Genomic DNA, 19,262 nt, shown 5'->3' on the forward strand with positions numbered 1-19,262 from the left:
GTGCTTAGAATAGCTGTGTATCTGTAGTGTAGTGTAACGTTACATTTAACTTCCCTTATGTGGAGGGTACATATCTTAACACTTGATATGAATTGGTCCGTCATGCGAGTGGTGGCTTTGCCTGGACTAAAGATAGCAAATTCCATGCACTCAAGTCTTTTTTACCTTTTATGTCCCTGGCCATGCATTAAAAATAAAACAAACATGCCCCAGCGTACAGCAGGGTCCTGACAATATGCTGCCCCGATGTACGAACATATAAACTAAACAGTCAGGGGCTGCCCGACATAAAGTAAACTCCTAGCATGTGGAGTCCAGACACTTGTCTCTCCTGTCAGTGTCTCTCTGTCTCGTGTTAATGAAGGGTTTTGGCTTTTCAGTATTGATACTAGCCTAAAATTTTAGCTCTGTTTGTGAGATATGTGATATACGGGGTATAATAAATGTTGGAACATGTTAACTAATGCTGCAACAATTAATCAATTAGTTGTCAAGTATAATATGAATCACCAACTGCTTTGAGTATTTTTTAAAGAAAAAATCAAAATTGATTTTTAGCTTCTTAAATGTGAATAATCTCTGCTTTCTTTACTGCTTTATGACCGTAAACAGAATATTTTTGGGTTCTGGACACAACAAGACATTTGAGGATGTCATTGTGGGTTTTATGAAACACTGATCTACATCTTTCACCATTTTTTGATTTTTCATATCTCAAACAACTGATTGTGCAAATAATCACAAAATTAATCAACAATGAAAAAAAAAGTTAGTGCAACCCTATTGTATTGTACTGGTTATGACCAACATAAGTTAATGAGACCATCCGCAAGAGGATTGAATATTTGCTCTTAATGGCTGCTACTGGGTCAGATTTTTCTTTACATCAGATGAAACAAGGCTGCGTTTACATTTTCTCAGGTAAAGTTACAGTGAGTAATATGTTAACAAGTTAAAAAGAAGCTGGAGGAGCTTTTTATTTAACTAATTTTATTTTTGACATAAGGACTATGTTTTCTGGTTATTACAGTGGAAACACTACCGCCTTTGTCCACAGGGGCCTCCAAAACCAACACAATATTGAAGCTCCATGTAGTATCTTTAAGTGTTGTTGAGAGTGGGAAATTTATAAAACTGCTTTGGCACTAAAGCTTGTTATTAACAGTCGCCCCAGTCAGCAAAATTAATTTATTTAAACTGAACTTATGAAATAGACTAAAGTGCAGAGAGTGAGATGTAGCCCTGGTTGTGTCTTATCTGGTGTGTAGATATGGTGGCTGTTAGGACAGAGTGGGTGGGTGGCTGGGGTGTGGGTGCTCTGAAAGGACTCAGACACTGCCATGAGGCCAGGGGCTGTTTGTGTTGGCTGACACCTTCCTTACAGCAGTAATCCAGTCTTTCTCCAGCTGGCTAGCTGCTACACCTCCCCCTTCCTTTTTTCCTTTCTTTCCTTCCATCCTTCCTTCCATACCTCCTAAAGGCAGCAAAACTGTCTCTCTGTCTTTGTGTCTGTCTTTTTTTTCTCTTTCTCACACTTTATCTTTTTTCTTTGCACATCTATATCTCTTCTTTTCTCCACCCTGCCCTTTTTCTGTTTTTCTGTCTTATTCCCTTTGTATCACCATTTATGTCACTAGTCAGAGTCCAAAAAAATCAACTCAAATCAACAAAACAGAGCAATGTTTAAATCGATCAACACAATTAAAGCAACCAAAGAGCATGAGATGACTTGGTGTTTTGTCTTGCTCTCCCTTTCTCTCTCTTTTTTCACTGTAGATGGTAGTGAAACCTCACACCCGCCAATGCTCATTCAGTAAAAAATTCATTTCCTGTGTGTTGTCCGCTGGAAGGCTGTCACACTGTCACTTAATTATTTAAAAAATGCCCATCATGTGAAGTCAGCGATATGTAATTTACCACTACTGGCGTCAGGGGCACCCGATTGATTTATTATAGAGGCCCTTTAATGTGAACAGCTGTTTCCTACTAAAAATAGGTCAGGGGTCAGATAAAGTGACCTTGTTCCTTTTTTTTTGTCTGCACACTGAGCTGGATGTGAGGTGGGAAATGTTCGTGTTTGATTCAGATGGACATTCGTACTCTGTCTGTCACAATCTGTTTGTTTTTACTAAGTGCATGGGGCCAGTGTCAGTGATAACAATAAATTGTGTATGGTCTGATAAATGTCTCCAGCCTCTGAAATTACAGCTAAAAGGCTTTTTACTTGATTACATATTTCAGTGTATAATTGAGTGTGCATGGATGGGTTTTATGCATTATCATTCTGATGTGTCAGTGGAGAGATTTATTTTTCCCATCATGTAAATGCCTTAAAATGATTTCTGCCATGCTGGGAAATCATCATAGGCTTAACATGTATCAAATATGAAGATATAGACTGTTGTCTAAAATATCAGCTATATCCCCTCATATCAAACTGTCTCCAAACCTGTTATTTGTGAAAGGTCTGTACTTGTCAAACCCTTTCTTCTCTGTCTGTCCTCTCTATCTATGTCCCCTATCATTTGAAGTCTAGCTGTTTGAAGACTAGCCGTGTGGCTCTAGTGTTCACTGTGGAAGTTGGAGGAAGGACTTAGGGAGTGGTTCGGGGGCCCTCAGCCGCGGCACTTCCCACCAGAGCGACCTCTGACCCCTGGTGCCATTAATCACTAGGCTCCTGATGGCCCTGTCCCTGGGGGAAAATCAGTCCAGGGCAAAGGATGATGGGAGGTGAAGCCTGCAGCCAATTACAGATTGGCTCAGAGCAGCGGAGTGGACAAATCAGGGCTTTACAGAGAGATGAAATACCCAATAGTTGCCTACTTGAGGCCTGCGTGGCGTAACGCCATGAAGTGTACGGGATTGCTGCCGATCATGATGCCTCTCTAAAGAAGAATAAGGTTGAAATGGGAACAATTATAACAACAGAATAGAGTGCACTTTCAGTTGGCTGTGACACAGAGGAGTTGTACTGCTGTGATCAAAAGAAATGTTGTGGACTGGTCTAATTAAACCTGTTAGAGCTAAATGTCTCCAGGGTTGGAAACGGAGCAGATGTTGGACACCAAAGGCAGGCGGCACATTGATTCTCTCAAATTAGGGAACTCTCTGGCTAACTGGCCAAGTGTTGCTAATGTGCTTTTTGGTCAATTACAGTATTATGAAAGGTGCTTTCCCAGCTCTTTCATATGGGGTCGGACCATGGTGAAATGTGAAACCTGGCTGATGTCAAGTGTTGACTAATTAATGCTGTTTTAGGTTTCAAAACCACCTCTGGTTCACTTAAGATATATAGATAGCTGTTTGGTTTGTTCTCCTTTCTGAAATGTGCCTGTTTACTGGCTAGCTTTGTGTGGCTATGTGCTCTGAAAATAGTTCCCTGTAAAAACATTAAATGTGATCTGATTTGACAGACTATGCTGATAAAGGAGTGAATAAAAGCATAGGCTTGAATTAAAGCCTAACTAACTGCTGGCCTGTCACTATGGGGCCAGTGCTGTTGTGTCTCATTTGTTGTGCTCTTATTGTTCACGTCCGGGCCAGTATGAAAACATGGCTTCCTGCTGACCTGCAGTTTAATTCACACGTCAATAACCCCTGGCTGATCTCTGACCCCTCTAGTTGTACTAATTGTTTGATGCAGGATTGATGTCCAACGCTGCATTAAATAACTGACCAGGCACTGGCAGCAAAGCATTCCCCGTGCTTTTATCCACTGTGTGTTCTGGAAATGTTGCTACTGTGCAGAAGGTCTGCCAGCTACATTTAGTTTACTATGCCTCGCCAGAATAAAGCTCACTGTGTTTTCAGTCTGATATGAATGGGATGAACACATTTGCAATCTACAGGAGTACAGGACCTTTTTAGAATTTAAAATATATTGAGCAGTTGCCTATTGTATTATTACATTACTGGTTGTAATATAAATTTATATACTACTATGCAATACTTTGTGTATATATAAACGTGATTGCAACTGATTTTGAAAATATATAATTACATGTCTAAAATTAAATAACTCAATTGAAAAATAAATGGCCAATGTTTAGAAGGATTATGGCTAATTAAATTATTGGATTACTAAATGTGAGTACAGACTGGACATTTAACAAAGACATTAAATATATTAAATAGGGATAATAGATAATTGTTCTCCTCTCCTCCCACTCTGTACATAGCTAATCCAAATGCTGTCTAACGAAAGCGGCATCTTGGCAAAGGCCCTCGTGTTTTGCTTTTTGTTAATTGGCTCTGGAGATAAGATGGCTGTTTTCCCAGAACAGCATATTCTGTGGCTTTAACAGGTTGAATGATATTAACCACATACAGTATGTTGTGGTAACGTGGTTTCTTTCAATTTACAGGGTGAGAGGAGATCTAACAGGTTTATTTTATGGTTGTGTTTGCTCCAGGCTTTCATTTTTTAAGTTAGATGTAATCGCTACTTTTATTGGTTTATTGACTGCACCAGTGCCATCTAATGTAACTTAATACAATTATATTAATTTTCATTATTAATACACATGAATAGGCATGGACATTATAAACTTTTTTAATGATTTTTTTTCACAGAGAGGTTACATTGGATTTAATTACATTTTAAAAGTGTACCTAATAAATTGGTTCCACTGCACACGTCATGTCTTTCCACTATAATTAATTGCATCTCTCTATTTGTATCTATAGACCCTCTCTATAGAATCTCCTATATTTCTAGATGAACTCTAATGAATTTTAGTGAGAACAGCAGTAGAGAAAGCTTTAGTTCCTCCACCACCATCATTATAACCAGTATTAAGTAGTGCACTTAACGGGTCAGAGCCATAGTGCCCTGACGGTGCTGCGACACCTTGATCTCCATACTTATGTAGGCCCATGTGTTCACCTAGGCCCCTTGCACATGGCTTTAAGACATGTTGCTAACTTAAGAAAATGAATCAGGGCTAATCTTCATGGCCTGATCACACTGCTATTTTACAAAGTCATTAATGAGTCTGATTCCAGGTTAAGAGCAGCCTGTGGAGGGGCTGAAGGATTGGCTGGCATTAGCTGTGAGGGCAAATCTGTACGACTCCCCTGCGCTGGGCCCGACAGCACTAACAGCAGAGGGGTGTGGATTTACTTAGTACAATCCTCTAAATAAGCTTCATTATACTGCCTATCCAGGAGCCCCCCACCCACCGCTGCCCAGGATTAGCAGGTCGTCACAATCCCCAGTCCCCTCCTCCTGCTCCATGCTTACACTGTTGCACATTGCACTTTTTGATTCTGTTGCATACTGCGAACTGCCCCCTCCTCCCTCAGCGTTGTCGCCCCCCCCCCCTCCTCCCCACACGCTCCCTGCAAGCTTCACTGCAGATAAGCTGTTGACAAGATTAATGCATCTGTATCAAAAGTCTAGAGCCGCTTTGCTTTGTGTTGTTTGCGAATCCCCTTTTCCAGGTCAAGCCAGATTGCCTTAACTGGGCTAATATGTTTTCAAGCCAAATTTAACAGGCGTGCAGGCAACAGGCCTGCCACCCTTGTCTTACCAGCACCCTAACAGCGCTTAGATCTGTATCTAGAAGTCACAAAATGATCCTGGGGTTCAGCATTGATTGATGGATGAATTAATGCATGATGTAGAAATCATTCTACTCTCTTGTTGTCATTTTCACTGCAGCAGCTTTAAATGTATTTTCTGTGTTAGGTGCCAGTGTGTCTCAGCAGGGATGCACACAAGAGAAATTGACAGCATTAGGCCTCTGTTCCCATTGGGGCTGTCTATGTTAAAAATGCATGCACATGTATGCACTCTGAAATAAATTCATACACCATAAAGCATTCATTGTGCGTCACTCAGCTAATCCGATTCAGATGTATGATTTGTACGGTATTGATTTATTTTATGGTTTCCCTCTCCTCTATAGGAACCCCAGTCAATCGTATCCCCATCATGGCCAAGCAGGTCCTGGATCTGTACATGCTGTACAAGCTGGTGACAGAGAAGGGAGGCCTGGTGGAGGTTATCAACAAGAAAATCTGGAGAGAAATCACAAAGGGACTCAACTTGCCTACCTCCATCACCAGTGCAGCTTTCACCCTGCGCACACAGTAAGTCTTTGTATCTGGGACACGAAACAACCAGTGAAAATTCCTTTCATTGGCCGTAGTAGCTATAAATTGACTGTTTACGCCCAGATACCCAGTCTGTCTCATGTTAATCTTATGTAAACTATGATTCAATTTACTGCAACTAAATAAAGAATCCCAAGTGAGCGACGTCTGAGCTGGAAACAAGCACCTTCCTTATTTCGTGTGTGTGTGTGTGTGTGTGTGTGTGTGTGTGTGTGTGTGTGTGTGTGTGTGTGTGTGTGTGTGTGTGTGGAATTTGAGGATGTGGATTTGTGTGTGTGTTGGTCTGAGTATGGATGTCAATATTAACTCATGCCTGTGTGTTTATACACATGCAAGTTTGTTTCCTCCACTGGGCCACCTTCCCTCCTCACATTCAATCCCTCCATCCATTACATCACACATAGAGCCCATTGATTGCCATAGATTTATTGACGTGATTTGGGTCAGAGTTCACAGTGACTAAGGTGGGATTTGACTGACGGCTTGTACGCCAAGTCTTGTCTAAAACTCTCCCACTCTCTTGATGGAAATCCTTCAGTAGATGTAACACCTCTCTGTCCTGTCCACTTGCTGGGTGCCCTAGTGAACCTTTATGTATTTTTAATGTTGTGTAGCATTGCTCCGCCAGCTCCATCTAATGGACACTGCTCTTAGCTTCTTATTGATCCTCAATGCATCTATTCCACCATTATGCATTCAGCATGCACAATATGGAAAAAAATATCAGAGCTGTGATGTCATCCAAGTATACTCAGCATGCAAAATTTAAATTTTGTCAAGGTGTCACACAGGGTTTTACACGTGTGAATGTGCATGACAGACTACAGACAAGGGCAAAGTCACTGTGAAAACAGTCGTATAAAATATAAAATCAGTGTCCGTTCTTCATAGCGATGTATTCTTTTATCCAAAATTCAATTTAAACACTGACTAAAACTGAACCTGGCATTAAAATAAAATATAGTAAGAAATAAGCAAATCAAGTTCTACAGCTGAATGTTCAGCTATTTGTTGACCTTAATCATATTTATAGCTTAAGGAAGAACTATGACTTTCATGTTAGATGGTGAGAGGAGTCTATTTAGAGGATTTTATTTGCTACAGCTTTGCTTTTTTTAAATTAAGTTGTGACATCTGATTTTTTTTTCCCTTTTATTACTTATTATTAACTGTATGTTGAATGTTAATTTAGTTTCTTTTCAATAGGAAAAAGAGTGAAAAGGCTGAGAATCCTGTTCTTGGATTGAAAGTATAATGTACAATATAATATGCTTATGTGTATATTAAAGTTAATTTCTGTAAGATTTTGCAGTTTTCATGCCAAAACATTATGAAGTAGGGATGTATAAAAAATACCAAGGCAAATAAATTATTGGCTGATAATAGAAAAATTATATTGTTGTTTATCATTCTAATTATGAAATTATAGCCGTTAAATATTTGTATATCTATTTGAGAGCTTATGTGTGATTAAGGTTTGAGGTTTGTTTGAGGTTTTTTGATGTACTTAACTAGAAAAAATGAATTAACATTTTAGTGAGAACTGTTCTTTGTTTTTTGTAGTTGTGATGTCATGTTAGATTTGGTTCAGTCAGAGCTTTAGATAAATCTTTGCTCACTAGATCTGGGCCTTACTTACCCTCAGGTATGCATAATGTACAAGTTATATGAACTGTTTTTTAAAATACAAAAATTTGCAATTATCGGTCATCTCATTGGTAACGGCTGAAAAAATCCATCATGTATCCCATTTGATACAGATAGAACAGGTTGTTCTTAATGTCTTAAGGATTATGCTGATACTTGGCATATAGATGTCTCTGTGGTGATCTGATGTATTGTTTTCTGTATGTGTGTTCTCCTCTGAAGATACATGAAATACCTGTACCCATATGAGTGCGAGAGGAAAGGCCTCAGCTCCCCGGGTGAGCTTCAGGCCGCCATCGACAGTAACCGACGTGAAGGTCGTCGTCCGAGCTACAGCAGCAGCCTCTTCCGCTTCTCCCCCTCTCCCAGCACAGCTCCCCACATCCTCTCACCTCCCAAGATGCACCTTTCAGCTCTTGCAGCAGGGACCTCAGGGGCCCTCAACGGCCTGCAGGCCTCACCAGGACCCTCTCTGAAGAAAGGTAGGAACCATACAGTCAAAAGCCGGGCATAGAGACCATAATCATACTATGGCTGCCACTAATGATTATTGTCATTATTATTAACCTGCTGATTATTTTCACAATTAATTGATTAATCCTTAAGTCATAAAATGTCAAGAAGGAAACTGAAGATGTCACTTTGGGCTCTGGGATTTTTTTTTTTTTTTTATGTCCAACCAACGGTCAAAAACCCAAACGCTCTTCATTTACTATCATGAATGAAAAAGAAAAGCGGCAAATCCTCCCATTTAAGAAGCTGGAACCAGCAAATGTATGACAGTTAAATGTGAGATGATTAATTGATTATCAAAATAGCTGGCAATTAATTTTCTTTTTAATGAACTAATTGATTAATTGGCTATTGTTGCAGGTCTAAATAAGACAAATATTGATTATTTATGTCACATTTATGTCTAATAAAAATGTTAATGTGTTTTTACATGGAAACCTCATTACTTAAACCATTCTTACACCACTTAGTCTATTATATTTCCTGAAAATCATCAAAAAGTTTCATGGCAGCATAAAGAGTAATTTGGGCTTATATAAGGCATGTGGGAGTTACCTTCTAAAACAAGCCTGCCTGCCAGTAAACAGGCAGCTCTCAGCAATACATGTGTGAAGGCTGAAGAGGGGTGTTGCTGGAAAAAATGAGCACATACTGATTATGGTGGTTATATTAAACTGGGTAAATGTTTACTTCAGAGAATGTACTCTCTCTATACTGGTCGGATTTAACTGGAGCGTTCCAGTTAAGGTTGTGCTGAGACTTGCGCTTGATGTATTTATAGAGAAATACTGCCCTCTATCGCAATTTAGAAAAACTACATGCAGTCACAGCAATGCTTAAACACAAACACAAAGGTGTAGTTTTACTGATTAAATGAGTTTGTTCAGTGTCAGTATGATTACAAAGCATTTAAAAACTTTATATACAGTATAGGCACAGACAATAGACCAAAATTGTTTTCATCAGAGCACCTGCTCCTTTTTTTGTCAAATGTGAGTATTTGCATGAGAGTGTGTGCTTGTCTTTGTGAATAATCCTTCCTGCCGCCAGTGTGTGTTTGCATTTTTACTGTTTTTATATGACTTTGTGAGTGTGTGTGTTCCTGCATGTGTGTGTAGTCCATCCAGGTGTTTTAGAGTCATGTGTGAACCAATTTTGCCTGAGGCTGCTGAGAGCCCTCAGCTTTACTACTGATTAATAACATGGTTCCCACGCTGGGGGACACTTTATGAACTTTGAAGCCTTTAGTCCACATCAGTAGGATCCTGTTGATAACTGTCATTACCCTCCTGTCTTATCTGATGTCACTTTGACTTGGCTGGAATGTGACTCTGCTGTGGACCCCCACAGTATCCATGGTTTGACTTGTATAACGCACTGTATTTTACCTGTCTTGCATTTTATGTGGTCATGTAGGACAGCGTGTGGGTTGACAAATACCCCTGATTTGTAACTGCTTTGAGGGTCAGAGGGCCATTAGTTTAACAAAGAATAGTTTCATTTTACTAGAAATAGGGCTGCACAATTAATCAAAATTGCAATTTTAGTAAGAGAAATATCATTAAGTGCAGAAGATGCAGTTTTCCATTAAGGAAAAATATGTGACATAACAGCATTAGACTGAAGTACTGCAGTGTTGCAAAGATGCCCTAAACTCCTTGGTTCTGCAAACTTGTCAGTCACTCCGTCAGCATCCAGATTCATTTGGTTCTCTTTCTCTGTCGCCAATAAATCTATCTTAAATAAATTAATATGTTTTTGATTACATGCACATTTTTTACTCTCAGCCAACATACACATCAAGTGGATCATGGGAGGATGTGTTTGTTAAAATGTACTATAACTGTAACTGGGCTGATCTCAGATGTTTTGGGCTGCATGCATAAAATAACTCCATTAATCAAAATCATCAAAGACAAAATTATTTATCATTATTATTATACAATGATGACCCATTCTGTGCAGCCTGTAGTCGACCGGCCCTTCTTGCAATTACTCAGTTTCCAGGTGGCCAATCTTTCACAGTCCAGATGTGAAAAACATGTTTGTTTGGTACAGGTCCCAACATATGTCACATCATAGTTTCTTCAGTGAAAATGAAAATTGGATGCAAAAATGGTGAAGTGATAGTTTTACCATATTGTGCAGCCCTCTCTAGAAATAATTTTAAGTAGAGAATGCTCGAAGGATAAGTTGTGAAGTTTATTCTGTGCTGGTGGTGTGTGAAGTCAGTTACAACTAGAATTACCTGAACTCACTTATTCTGTTTTAAAAGTAAAAGCACTTGACCGTTTTGTTTGAGTCATAACTCACATTAAGCCTTTCATGATGTGCAACTTTTCTTGTGTTAAGCATCTACCAGACTCTATTGACTGGCATGAAAATGGCATTTCATTTAATGTGAAGAAATATTTATTCCATCACAATATGCTCCCTTAATAAATCCTGTAATAAATGTTACACAATCCACCCATGTGTTTTTAATACCCACTTATCTTATTCAGCATTGCACATGCATGACTATCCCAGCTTACTTTGGGAAAGAGACATGTGTGGCTGACAAACAGTCAGATAGATCAGTTAGAATTCATAAACCAACCCTCCATTTCTCTCTCTTCCAGATGACCTGACTCCTTCCATCATGGCGGCGAGACCTTCCATGGCTCTGGCCTTGGGTCAGCAGCAAGTTGCAGGTTTGGCAAGAGCCGCCACGCTGGAGCAGCTGAGAGAAAAACTGGAGACCGGCGCAGGAGAGGGTCCAGAGAGGAAGATGGCCCGACTGGCAGAAGAGCAGCAGCGCCTGATGCAGCAGGCTTTCCAACACAATCTGCTGGCCATGGCTTCCCAAATGCCCATGAACCTGCGCCTGGGAGCCCCCACCATCACCACCAGAGGTCAGTGCTGCCAAGTTTGTTTAAATGTGAGAGGGACCTGGAGATGATACAGAGTCAATGTGTTTCACATTTGTTTACCACATTATTTATTTATCAACATGTTTTTACAAACTTGAAAGCAACTGTAACTGTAACCTCCAGATTTTCTTAAATAATCTACTAAAGAATTGTGTTTTGGGGGAAAGTGTGTCAAGTGAATTTCTGTGTTTTTAGATGAGAAGCAGCAGGACATGTCTCTTAGCATCTCAACCAATGGAAATGCCAGTATCACTGTCTCAGTGGAGGTCAATGGCACACTCTACTCAGGTAAGTACAGGGAAGTGTGTATTAAATGTTACACATCCCTGATAAATAGTAATGATGTGATAGATTCTTAAAGAAATTGCAAGGAGCTTCCGTATTGTTTTCATTTTGGAGGTGCCTGTGGGGAAAAAATAACATCATGTAAAGAAAAACCTCCTGCTTCTTTGTATCATACTAGGCACTGTAACTTTTCCTGTGAAAATGTAATAATTGGAACTTTTGGTTTTCATATGAGCTTATTTAAAGGAGAATCCAGCATGGTGGCAGGCAGGTCGATCTCGTTGATGGTTTTGTTTATGTTGGTCATATAGGGGCATCAGTATTAAACTGAGATTGGTTCATAGTCATTTAAAAACTCTGTTTCTTTTTATTCTTCTATCTGTTCTGCCAAAGCTCATTTCCAAGTTCTGAAATTTGGAAAATTGTAGGATTTATGACTCACAGCCTCCTGTGATTTATGTTTGTCAGGTTATTTGGGCAATTTTCACAACCTTAAAATGTAATCTTTACCCTTGTAGTGATACAGATTTCCCCCACTTTGCTACAGGAACCCTGTTTGCCCAGAAGTCTGGCGGGGCTCCGGGGCCTGCTGTGTCGGTTGCCGCTGCTGCTGCTGCCGCCGCTGCTGCTGCTGCTTCAGCCTCCCCTGCTGGAACCAGCACTAGCTTTGGCTTCTCTGCACCCCTGGCTCAGACCCTCAGCCCCACGTCCTCCTCCTCTTCCAAGGGTCCCGGCTCGGCTGAGCCAACCCCCAGCGGGTCACCCTAACTCAGGCTGCCCTTTGTACCTGTTCCCCAGGCCTCTCTTCCACCTGGGGCCCAGCAAGAATATACAGTACAATGAGAAACCGATAAGAAAAACAAACTGTTGCACAACAAATACCTCATCAACCCTGTCAACCTCTTGGCTGTCCAATCATGAACACAGAGCCCAAGAATATTATATGACAACACGTGCCCAAATGCACAGCTATGCATTATATTCAACACACACACACACACACACATGCACTCACACTACACTACAAACACACACACTTATACACACACAGACACAATCTGATACACTTGTTAATCCTAATGTACATGCTAAACACAATCAGCTCAGCCAAAACTCACTGACAGGTGTAGTCACAACTGAACTTGAAAAGTTTTATCTTAGGACATTTTGTTTGTTTGTTGCCATTTTGTTGTCTTTTTGATTTTGTGTTTTAGAATGATTTTATTTTTAGTTTTTCTCTTTTTACATACCTCAAATCAAGTAACCTGCAGTGGTGTCTTTACCTCAGGAGCTGTAGTATATTTAACCTGAATCAACTTTATTTTTGTATTCTTTTTGACCTAGTTGCAATCAGGGGAAGTCGGGTAACTCTCACCAGTGGAACCTCATGTACAGAGCACCCACCTCAGTGACAGGCCTCCAACCCGGGCCGCTCAGGTTTCTTTCACACGCTGTAGACTCTTGCTGAACTCGAACTGGCCAATGATCAGATGCTGTAGATCAGCACGTTTAATCACCAGATCATGTCAAGTCCATTAGAAGTGATGGAGGTTTAATGATGTACGCAAACCTCCCAAACATGGATGTGATTTCACCAGACTATAGACTCACTGTCAATGCACAGGATTTTTATTGTCCTCATAATATTCAGCTTATTGCAGGTCCGCACAAGCTGTCTTTAAACACATAACGCACAAAGTTGGGGGAACAGCAAATCTAATCCACTCACAACAGGCCTAGCAGCTCATTTCTCCAACCCGGCTCCTGTCTTATGTTACAGAGAGGTAGTACAGAATCAGGTTTGAGTTTGTCGTCCTCCATTTTGTTTGTGCGTCCTGCCTCCAGCCACAGCCACAGAGCTGAAAGTTGTCAATGCGTAGTTCTCAGACCTCATACTGGCCTCTCTGCTCCAGAGGGCGTCTCTCTCAGGAAACAACTGCAAGGAATCACTGTTAATTTAAAGAAGAAGGAAAAAAAAAGGAGTCATACCTGAAGAATGCACAAATGACTGTTAAAGAATACCTCATGAGACTCTCTCTTAAAAGGAGATCTACACTACATACCTCATACGGCTGAGAAGCCATCGAGACTTGACGCTTCAACCTCAACGAGATGGAAATCCTACCTGAACTGACACTGACATGAACGTACGGACACGCTGCTGGTGGTTTTCTGGGACAAACAGAGCTGGGATGGGCTTTGCTTTCCTCTCTCCTCCTGTATTTACTTGTAGAACTTGTTTTATGCTTGCTTCCTTTTTTTCTTTTTTTTGGGGGGCTGGGGGTGGGTGGGGGGGAGTGGGGTGTTCCTCAAGTTGTTGTCTGAGAAGAGTGATATATCTGCTTTTTTTTCAGGGAAGAGGAAAGAATAGTTGGTTCCTCACTGACACGTGTAGATTTGTAGGATTGTCAACAGGTTTCAAGGTTGCAGGGGTAAAAAAAAAATCGAAACAAACGGCCATGTTAACCTTAAATCAACTGCGAGCACCTAAATTGCAGCTAATGCGTCTTCTTTCAGAACAGCGGCAAAACGATATGCATGTGTACAATCATGTGACCAGCGTTTTAACACCTTAATCTGCTGGTTCACGTTGGCCTCTGGTTATTGCACAGCTAGATACCAAAGACTAGCCAGGTCGCTTCTCTTGATTGATCCCTCGTACAATCCTGCCCATGCCTCCTGTGGTGCACAGTGAAGCAGTTCAGCGTCTGTTTTGGACTGCAGATAAAGCTGCATCTAATCTCATTGAATCTGATTTTGAGTTAAAGCAAGTGAAACTATCTTTAGGTGAGGTGAATTTCACATTGTAAGGCATGTCTTGATTATTGGAAAGTTACAGTAGAAAAATTAATTAAATTAATTAAAACTGGATTACAGGACATGGACATTTGTTAGCGGATATTTAAGTCTTGTTATCCAGAACAGTGGCTCAGATGCAATGGCTTTCCTGAGCTGTCTCTGATTTAATCTTTTACATTCATGGACTCTTTGGGGCCGGTTGTTAACACAACACGCGGTGTGGCTGCAGGCCCTCCTCCTGATAATCCAGAGACTGGATTTTCCCTCCGATTGTAAGGTATTTTTCTCCCTTTAAAGTAAATTTTTAGCATTTTGAAATACCACAAAAGATGAGAATGAATTTTCTAGCTTTATCTGTGTTGAATGTGAGGCATTTTAACTGTTTAGAAACCTCTTAAAGCCCAGTGTGACCTGAGGTGGGCAGCCTTGTTGCATTTATTAGACTGTATTTTAGCCATTTTACGTGTCAGGTTTTGCAGATGTTTTGCAGTGTAGATCATAACTGAGGCTTCGAGGGCTTTGAGGACGATGGTGTTAAGTCCTTTTTGGTGTACCCTTCAGAACCCTGTATGACACATAACTGTATTTTATAAACGGTGAGAACTGTAGATGCTGCCTTAAAAGTAGTTGCTGGTGAGATCCGGCCAGTGCAGGTTTCACTACTCGACTGGCCTGGAAAAATGTCTTTCTCTTCAAGCTTAATCCTTTGGAGAGTCATCACTTTTTGTTTTGGTGAGCAATTCAATCAGACGTTAGACACCAGTTGTCATTCATGCTGTTGCGTTAACAACTGAGTTTTGCTATTTATTTGTGTTTTTATTTTTTTTTCCTGGTGGACCTTGTTTTTAGTAACAGTTAAGCTTATTCCTTTAGGCTAAGTTACTAAAACATTTTCTGTTTCGAAGTCCAAGCTTTGTTTCATCTGCTTAGTCTAAGCAATGACTGTTTGATAGTGTAGTTTCACTGCCTTTGTATGTTTGTGTGTGGATGTGTGTGTGAGTGTGCAAGCAGGTTTAGTATATACAGTAGGTGGCGCCACTGCCACATCTATTTAATCACAGGAGGGAGATGCTGCTGATACATTAGTTTTGGTGGCATTTTTAAAATCTACTTAAAGCTACTACAAGGAACTTTCATATTTTGTTCATTTTGGAGACAAAATCAGTAGTTTCCACACAAAAATCTCCTGCTTCATCAGTAATGAAATGAGACTGGTTCTTACAAGTTAAAAACTCTTTGTAGTAGCTTTTAATGGGCAAAGTTCTCTCTAGCATCAGCCTCCCATCTGGTCACAGGGAACGGCCCAATACGATCACAGTCATCTTCTGCTGTCGTACGGCACTTTGTTGTTTGTAGTTTAGGGAGCTGAAAGTGTTGAGGGTTGGTCATTCACTTCTCCTCTCTGACCTCTGGGCTTCAAACCAGCCACCCTCTGGTTCACCTCCTGCCACCTGACTTGCTGCATGGATGATTATATATATGATGTGCAGCGCTTGTGAGCCTGCACATCTGTGTGTGTGTGTGTGTGTGTGTGTGTGTGGTGTGTGTATGTCTATTAGAGACCGCCCCTACCTCGTCATACCACAATACCTCAGGGCAGTGGGCTGCAGTAACTGTTGCGCTGGATGTTGAAGCTGCATTGAGGGACGAGTACTGATGGAAGCTGTGGTCACTTCGCTAAATGCTACTTTGGTTTTGGTGTTGCATTTTTTGTATTTTTGTCGTCAGTAACTGCAGGCAAGGTCTCGTCACTCAGGAAGCTGTGAAGTTGGAAGTCTGCAGAACCTTTTGTCTCTCAGATGATTTTGGAGTTAATTCAGTTTTAAAATTGTTTAAAAATTAACCTGATCTGTGTAAAAACAGGCGCATATGCAAGTGGTTATCGAATACCTCATTTATCAATTTTATGTTGTTGTTTTTGGCTTGTACAATGCTCCGTATATTAATTCAACTGTGGGGTTTGTGCATATTTTTGTACTGTTATTATTATTATGGACATGATAATAATGATATTACTGATATTATAGTTTTCTCTTTGATTAAAGCAAACAAAAAAAAAAAAAAAATAGGACAAAACACATGAATGCTTGTAAAAACTGGTTTGTGCTGATTGTATTTAAGAGGAGCACTTTTCCAAAGTGGTTTTCACACATTCAGTTTTGTTCATATTAGTAATATAAAGATATGGTTCTCAGGGCTTTAAACTTGTATGTCATGATAAAGTTTTACTTTATATCTTAATTACATGTGTGGTTGTTTTATTTCTTCTTACAATTTTAATGATGGGGCCTCTGACATAATCAGATATGATGCTTGCAAATGTGTGTTAACACCCAGTGGTTTTTATCTCATGTTTCTACTTCTCTGCAACATTTCACATCCTTTAAAGCAGACTTACAGTAAGCTGATCATTCATTTCCACTCAACAGTAACAGTTCACAGACAGGTTTTTGTGTGCTCATTTAGTTCCTTGACAAGAAATGGCTCAATTATTGAAATGTGCTAACTTGGTTATTCCACAAGCACGTCACATCAGACTTTTTATGAGTCACTCTGGCTTTTGGGCATGCCAGTATTTAAAACTACTACAAGGGATTTTCATATTTTGTTGATTATGGAGGCCCCTATGGACAAAAGTGGTAGTTTTCCCACCACAATAAAAACAAAATATAACATCAAAAATAAAATTCTCCAAATAAAAATCTCCTCCTGCTATTTTTTTAACTGGCTAACATTTGACTGACTGTACCTGTGGCTGAGAAAATGTAAACACAGGCTGGTTTCATCTGATTTCACAGAGATTCCACTCCAGTGGCAGACACAAAGAAGAGTTACAGAGAAACAGCCAATCTTTTCACTGATGGTCTGGTTTATTTGTGGAGCTCATTTAGATTCATAAGAAGTCCTTGTAGTAGCTTAAATGTAATTAATGACATTTCTAAAGTGATGTGGACATGTTTCCTGCACATCATGTTCGGGAAATATCACAAAGTTGTGAAAATTTGTCTTGCAAGGCCACTCCTTCTGTATTTCCCAACCTGAGAGCTCTTGACTGCTAAATGTACAGGGCCCAGACTGGAGCCAGTAATTTTGCTTTTCATTTCTTTCTTTTTTTTTTTTTTTAAGTAAACTCACTTTAACCCTGACATTCAAAGGTGTTTTTTTGTGGAGGCAATGTGTAAGGAAGCCCGGTGTAAAGTAAAGAATGAAGTGGTGCATGACTAGAACAATTACAGTAAACTGCTGGATGAAAACATTTGCATTTATATGAAAAGGGAACAACACTCATATACAGTTAAATGATTTTAATATTTTCTCTCCTTATAAAAATAAAGTCTGCATTGCAAAGCTAGAATCTGTACAGATTAAAAATGAAACATTGTATATCATTTGATCAACATAACAAACATGGCCAATACTGTACAAGACATTCATCAACTACAGTGGCATCTCTTGATGTTAACTTTGTTTTTACTGCTGGCTGCACTCACTAACTGTAGTCCCACAAAGATACAGTAGCAGAAATCGTTTGCAGCACTGAAAAAGTAGCTGTTGCATTCAAATGACATTCTGTACACAAACTCTCCACATAAATAAGAATAAGATGTGTATACAGGACATCTGGACACATCTGGAAAAAGCTGGGGTAGGCAGGTGTTTTTTTTTTTTTTTTTTTTTTTTTTTATCATTAGACAAAAATTCTATAATAAGCTTTCAGCATGTTGTGATTCAAGTGGTCTGAGTGAAAACTAGACTCCCGCATCTTCTGGCTCTGTTTTCAGGCTTTATAGGAGACTTTGGCCAATCACAGTGAGCCATTCTGGACAGAGATGAAGTCTCATTCTTGGGTCATCAAATACAGATGCACTGGTTTGGCGGCTCTGACCCAGTGCAGGTTTTTGATGACCTGGGAATGACACTCAACAATCAACAACTTTTCTCTAGAATCACTTACTGCACATTCACTTCCATTCTTGTGCGGTGTAGGCAGAAACCTGAGAGTTGGACAGATCTGATAAAAACCAAAGCTGTCTGCAGCATGGCGAAATATTATAAGAGGTAAGTAAGAATTTCTTTTTTTTCTTTTGTTTTGGTTTGTCTAATTTGACCAGAACAACTAAATGAAATAAGTTTTTAAATTTTAATTGCTTTACTAATTATTACAATGAGATGGCACTTTTCATTTTTTTTCAATACTCCTCTAAATCTGCAATTAGATTCGTCAGCATCAAACAGGTCATCCTTTATGTAACTTTATGTGATTAATTCATAAAATCAGAAATCTGTAACATGTTAAGGATGTGTGTGATGCTGCTGAACAGACACATTAAAAGTATCAGCTATCGCATAATACTCATCATATCAAAGATATTGTATGTTCATACAGAATATAAAGTGCTAAAACCCCTGGATATAAAGTGAACTAGCCAAGTTAGAAAATAACTTTGTGGCTTCATTCTTCACATTTGCCAATATGATGCCAGCATGGCAACCACTTGCTGTCTGAATGCACCTTATGGGTCACAACTGCATTATCTCTGCAAAAAGGAAGGCTCAGCTGTGCATTTTCAACATCCTAGCAGTATTTCATAAGTGCAACCTTTTACTTACATACTAACAGGGAAGTCTTGACAAACTCATTGTGGCTCAGTCTGTCATAACTCAAAGTCTGTAGAGGTAGTATGCAAGACAGGAAAAGTACAGCCAAGAAGATGTGGAACGTACATTCAGATAGAATTTCACATTAAAAGGAAATGGACATACCGGTATAACACTTACAGGTAGTATTTCCAAAGTGCTGAAATGAAAGACAATCTCTCAACCTTTTTCAAACCCCTGAAGCTCATTCAACAGCTTTTCACCGTTTAAATGTTTAACCAGTTTCCCAAGTTTCAACTCTACATGTATTTCTTAATCCAAAATTGGAGGGGACATATCTTCTGTCTCAATAGGTAAAAGACATTAATTTGATTTAAAAAGTTTAGTTAT

General features: G+C 39.7%; 1 protein-coding gene across 2 annotated transcripts in view; it reads left to right on the top strand.

Moving 5' to 3' along the window:
- The window catches only part of LOC146333290 (AT-rich interactive domain-containing protein 3B), a 54,453-nt gene extending 41,350 nt beyond the window's left edge, over positions 1-13,103 (top strand). For both annotated transcript variants that reach the window (XM_084721938.1, XM_084721928.1), the window contains exons 5-9: positions 5,910-6,093; positions 7,987-8,246; positions 10,899-11,171; positions 11,385-11,477; positions 12,022-13,103. In XM_084721938.1, coding sequence (XP_084578064.1) covers positions 5,910-6,093; positions 7,987-8,246; positions 10,899-11,171; positions 11,385-11,477; positions 12,022-12,242 — 1,031 coding nt within the window. In that variant the 3' untranslated portion in view covers positions 12,243-13,103. The remainder of the gene's footprint in view (positions 1-5,909; positions 6,094-7,986; positions 8,247-10,898; positions 11,172-11,384; positions 11,478-12,021) is intronic.
- The last annotated feature ends 6,159 nt before the right edge of the window (positions 13,104-19,262 follow it).

This window comes from Lutjanus erythropterus, chromosome 1 (genome assembly GCF_056507025.1).
Source record: "Lutjanus erythropterus isolate fLutEry1 chromosome 1, fLutEry1.hap2, whole genome shotgun sequence".
Classification (NCBI taxonomy): Eukaryota; Metazoa; Chordata; class Actinopteri; order Lutjaniformes; family Lutjanidae; genus Lutjanus; species Lutjanus erythropterus.